This window comes from Hyposmocoma kahamanoa, unplaced genomic scaffold (genome assembly GCF_003589595.1).
Source record: "Hyposmocoma kahamanoa isolate Upper Pololo Valley unplaced genomic scaffold, ASM358959v1 66, whole genome shotgun sequence".
NCBI lineage: Eukaryota > Metazoa > Arthropoda > Insecta > Lepidoptera > Cosmopterigidae > Hyposmocoma > Hyposmocoma kahamanoa.
This window is the reverse complement of record NW_020653854.1, coordinates 11,571,270-11,577,269: the sequence shown is the minus strand read 5'-3', so window position 1 is coordinate 11,577,269 and position 6,000 is coordinate 11,571,270. Positions and strand designations below refer to the sequence as shown.

At 41.3% G+C, this 6,000-nt stretch overlaps 1 protein-coding gene across 1 annotated transcript in view; it reads left to right on the top strand.

The window, feature by feature from the left end:
• Positions 1–967: 967 nt before the first annotated feature.
• Positions 968–6,000, top strand: part of LOC113231888 (SH3 domain-containing kinase-binding protein 1-like) — a gene marked incomplete at its 5' end in the record, with an annotated part of 43,332 nt that continues 38,299 nt past the window's right edge. The window contains one exon of the mRNA XM_026466428.1: positions 968–1,188. Coding sequence (XP_026322213.1) covers positions 968–1,188 — 221 coding nt within the window. The remainder of the gene's footprint in view (positions 1,189–6,000) is intronic.

Genomic DNA, 6,000 nt, shown 5'->3' with positions numbered 1-6,000 from the left:
CTGCTTGGCGTCAGAAATAGGTAAGGTGGCAGTATTACCCTGGACTGAACTCCTTCAGAAGGAGCTCTACTGTTACTAAATGTTGTGAGTTTCTCCATTTTAAAGACAAAAGTATAAATCTTGTAAGTGGCTTGGTTAAAGTATATGACTAATTAAACTTGCTTGCCATATCTCATTCACAAAACACGACAAAACAAAAAACTGGTGAAAAAAAATCTATGTTTCCATATAGTTCATTAATCATTCAGAAATTCTAATCTATATTGTAATTATTTATTTATCCTATGAGTTTTACAATAGTTTTTTTATATGTTTCCAGAGAGTGACAAAGGCTGTTAAGTTAAAAATACCACTGCTTGCATATTTTATTATAAGGCCTCTCCATGCTGCTATGTGTAATGGTTCACATGATGGATACTAATAGATAACTTTTATTAGTGCAGAATAGTCTGCATGGAGAGACCTATTTGTTATGCATACATATTATATAGTTGCATGGAAAAGACTGTGAATCAACAAATGAAAATTCATGAACTTTTTATGTATAAACTGCCACCTTAAGATATTGAAATTTTGAATCTTATTTTACAACACCATTAGGATGTAGATTTGTGCACTATACTATGGCCAATTATACCTACATTCATTATTAAAACATTTAACCTTTTACTGATTGACATTAGGACGAAGCAGTCTAGTGCCATTATAAATATTTAAGAACATTTTTTTTTTAATTAGCCATTATTTTTCCACTACCAGGACAAAGTCTTAAACATTGGAAATGAAACTATTTTTTCGGATCTAAATCACCTATATTTATCAGTTAGGCTTGAGACTATAGAACAAAGGGCCCGAACATTGGTTTGTTTGAAAAACTATTCACGAGTTAGATCCGAAAAATAGTAGTATTTCCAATGTGTAACAATCGCGAAAATCTAAGAATTCGATAAGTCCTAAACATATTTAATGTTGCAAGTGTTTATCTCAAATTTTGTCACTAGGATCGTGCATAGTAAACTATCCATACGATGCATTGGAGCCGGACGAGCTGACGATCCGGCCAGGCGACGTCCTGCACGACGTGGAGCGTTTGTCGGGTGGATGGTGGCGCGGGGAGCTGCGCGGGCGACGCGGCATGTTTCCGGACAACTTCGTGTCACCACTTACTGAGGGAAATCACAGCACTAGGTGAGTGGTGAACGAAAAGCAGTTTTATTTAAGTACTCGCTCAGATGAATTTCTATTACAAAAATCACTCAATATACTTGTAAGGTTGTGCTGTATTATTCCAATATACATTGACTGGTTGCGTGGGAAACAGTTAGCGTTACTTTGCAAATGACGAGGTGCCGTAATTCACGCACCCCACTTAGTTCTGAAGTTAACTTAAACTTCTCGATGAGGGTGATTATTCGAGACAGTTCCCTTCCCTCCTCCGGCTTACTATGAAAGATCCGAGTTTATTGATTGTCATTCTATTACTTAGGAAAGGCTGACAAAACTTTAGCGAAATGGTGGTATGCTCAATAGGTTTTAACATTAATATTATTGATGTCAATAAAATAAAGAGTTCTCTCAAATTGCCGACATACATCTAGAAGAGTTTAAGTATAGGTAGCTATTCATTATTGAAATTTAAACGGAGTTTTAGCACGGTCTTTTATATCAGTAGCAGCGATAATATCCTCGAAAATCTTAGAAATTACCCGGGGTTTTCCAATAAGTGATCTTTGAATAAATCTCTTATACTGTATGCAAATAATTTTTACGTTAACTCAAGATCATGACATCGATTATACGAGTAATTTTTTCCTATAGCTCGTTTCTGGTTTCTGTTTGTCTGTGTAGCCAAGAAATTTAAAATATGCTCACAAAAATGGAATTTAGTTGTATTAAGGAGCTGATCTGAGGGGCATCTGAAATGCTGTGTTAATACATCTGTGGCGTGTCTGGCTGCATAGAACATGGCGCTCTCATACTGAAATCGTGCTGGTCTTGAACATTATATCTTCTAATTGTCAACTCTCGGATTGGTCGTCATCTGTTAGCGCAGTACCAAATTACCATACTGATTTTGAATAAAATACGTATCGATGATATCAGTGGATCCAAATCTTGAGTTTTCTTTACCTCAGATTGGACCACCTTGCTTATTGGCAAATTTCATTGAAAAATATTTTTCTTTGCAAATTCGGGATTAATTACTGACTCCAGAGGGCAACCAGCGAACCACTGGCACTTGAAAATGGTCGATCACAATCTTTACTTCTTGATCTAACATAAAATTTGTGGATTTCAACGTGTTATGTTGACATACATGAGGTGACGAATTCACTGCAAAATTTTAAATGTCAATCAATTGTAGGATTATCTGTAAGATGATGATACCCCAATTGAACAAATGATTTTTTAGACCAGCACCCTGTATTCTTTGTTTATCATTTGAATATGTTGTTCACAGGTATATCGCTACTTTTTTCATTGACAAAGAACTATGTACAAAAGGCGTTGCTTGTTTTTCTTGGCTAGCAAAGATATCTTACACCTTGGAAATCGCTCACTAAATAAAGTTTTCATAAAAGTCACAGAGATCTCAAGGTTATTTCACTTTCTATGAATCTTCTACGAATAACAATATGTTTGTTGAGGTATATAAGGGTCTTCTGATCCCATCGCCCGTTTTGTTATTGCGACATGCTTAGGGACGTGAGCGTTTCTTCCCTGTTGTTTTTCGCTATTGTGTTACGACTTACAATATTTATCTCTTCAGTACTACGCAAAGCAGGCTGAATCATTTAATTTACTTGTTTAATAAATTAGTCAACGCTTATTTTTTCCGTGAATCGTTAAGTGTTTTGCTCGTTTGTGCATACTTAAACCCTTGGAAAGGGAATCACCGATTTATGACTATTTTCTTGGTTATTACTTTATTGACTGCAAAAGTTACGTTCTGCGCCACAATTTAGTGCGATGCAAATTATATGCCACAGGTTAAAATAATATAAAATGGGTTAAGACTGAGGTCATAAGATTTACTGTTACTCAGATGCGGTATTAATACTACATCCTGCTGCGTACTAGTCGTGCTCCTTTAAAACAGGTTTATAAACTTGTATACAATTACCATGTGACTCTGATGTTTCTAGTTCACTGACACACATATTGTAGATTTTATAATATGATATACTACTGGTTTCGTGTAGTGTTGTTTGCTTTTGTTTTTATAGCCTTTATTTAGATGTGAGTTCATCCATGTTTCATCCAGCTTTCTCAAAATTTTAAGATTCCTAGTAAGGTAAAGCGATTTAATTAAACATACTTCATAATTGTCACATGTAATTAAAATGACAAAGATGAGTTAGAGAAGTTATGAGTCCCTGAGTATATGCATATAGGTAGATCCACACGTTTTTATGCGGAATAGTCTTGAGCCCGGTCAGAGAAAGACATCGGGTGTATCGTTACCGCTCGGACTGCACGACGCGAAACGCGCAGCATCTTTTTTTTATTATACCAAGTGACGCGACGGGACCGCCAAGTCGTGCGCTTTGTGGTAAGCGACACGCCTGTCCATAGCAGTTGCAGTGCCACTCAGAGCTTGAAATCGCAAAGATCTGAGGGGCACTGCCACTGCGCCCGTCACCCTGAGTCACAGTAGCACTAGAGATCCTTGTGAAAGAGTTCGTCCAGGGAAGTACTGCCACCTTACCTATTTCTGCCGCCAAGTAGTAATGTGAGCAATGTTACATGTTACGTTCTGGATTAGGAGGGTAAGGGTGCTGTTGAAATTGCCGACACATGGGACTTGTCAACTTATGTCTCAGAGTGACGGGCGCATTGGTAGTACCACTAAGATCTTAGCGATTTAAAGCTCTGAGTGGCACAGCAACTGTTATGAATAGGCGTGTCGCTTAGCACCAGGCGCACGACTTTTTCTTTCCGTCACTTGGTATTATAAAAACAAAAAAAACACAGTTGATTGGCAATGTTTCCCCGGATGAACTCTTTCACAAGCATCTCTACTGCTACCAAGTATATTCGTCTATTTCACTCTTATTATGCTTACAAGGATTTGTTCTGACTGGCCTAATGCGAGTCCGTATCGATAAATCTGGTGACTTCCTTATGGGATGTCACTAGTTAGTATTCGATCATTAGGGTCAAAATTGTTGCAACAGATTTAATGTAAAAAGTAATTCTGATAGCACTTGATACTTAAATATTTTTTCTATGAGACCGTCAGTCACGTTCATTATACATATACTACATATGTCACGTCATAATTTTCCTTCAATGAAACTTTGTCAAGGAAAGGATTCGCTTGCCTCGTGAGTCACTAAAAATATAGAACCAATGAACTTTATTACATTATTTTCAGTAACGCGTTAGGTTTCATACAAAGAACGTGTTGTTTTTGCACTCACGCTTTTGTTAATCTTAGTCATCCGATATACAGTGATGTCATTGTACTCGCACGTATGTTATATGTTACATATGACGTAATAATTGATAATTTGTTAACATCGTCTTCAATGCTTAGTCCTGGCACCGACTCTTAGTATTATGCACAATATTACTACCTATTTTTGTCCTACAGAAAACTTATTTACTGACAGGAATAGTATAGGTTGACCTAGGTGGTGGGCGCTCCCGTTCCGACTGACACAGATACTCACCGGGCACGGATGCTTCGGTGAGTATCTGAATCGGATCGGACGCGAGTCGACGACGCAGTGCCACCACAGTGGGAGGGACCAGGTTCCGCCCAACATACGCTGGATTAGTGCCCCGCATGGGTCTCCGAGCGGAACATCCTGGTTGCCCGCATCGGGCGAGATCTCTCTCCGCCAGGCATAGTAGCGGCTATGTTGGCGGATCAAGAGTCCCATGAGGCAGTGGTCTCCTTCTGTGAAGCGGTGATGCTTCAGAAGCTGATCCCACTCGGCGGCGGCGTACCTTCGCGGCTGCGGGCGATCGGAGCGGGGGCTTCGTTCGCCAGTAAGTTAGGCAGCCGCGAGGAGGACGACGGGGCGGTGTGGCCCGCTTCGTCGTGAGGAGAGGAGGGGGAGGACGTAGCTCCTCCTAGGTGCTGGGGGGGTTCCGGTGCGCAAAGTCGATCCCGGATCCTTCCCACTACAGCACCCGAGAAGGCCACCGTGGGGTTTTAGCCGGTAGAAGTCATAACCTCCCGCTGCCCCCGCGGCGGAGAGGTATCCTAGCTAGATTTCCCCACGCAAAAAAAAGAAAAAGGTGGTGGGCGCTCCAAGGGACACTCTTCGGAGAGGCCGTGCGGAAGCGCGTTAGGTGTTGCGGCGGAGCCTGTCATCAGATCCGCCGCGGGGGCTGGGGGAGAAGCCACTGAACTTCACAGTTGAGTGGATGCTGTCCTGGCCCCCCATGGCCCCGGTAGCGGACTCGGAGGAGTTCGCTGCCCAGCACAAAGGGGCCCGGGATGGAAGGCTCGTCTGGTGTTCGGCGAGCCTCACATTCGGAGTCAGGGGACCGATGTGTCTCCCTTCTCCAGGGGCTGCGCAGGGCGCGGCCAGCAGCTGGTGGGGGCGCGGATGAGTGCAACAGCGTACCCGTACCCCCACCTGCAGCAGAGAGGAGGAACATTCCGGGGGTGTAGTGCGGTCGGGCTGCTCCCCTTCAGGGTTCAGCCCAGTCCCACATAACCCAGGCTCTGCCCCTGCGGAGCCAAAAAAAAAAAGGGTATCTGTAAGCAGATTCCCCCGGATTAACAAAAAAAAGGTGGTTGAATAACGCAAAAAATAATATTAAATAATACGTTGACTTTCTATTGGAACTATATTATTTACTGATTCACAATGTCCGTTTGTTTCTGACTAATGTAGAAATATTACTTCTCCGTGTCTATCACGTACGAAGTTAATTCTGAGATCCTATCACTACTTCCGGATTATCAAGATTTCTAGTAATCCGGTATATTGGTGTAGATTTTTTTATGTTATTAATAACTTGATTAGGTATGCTCTAAAA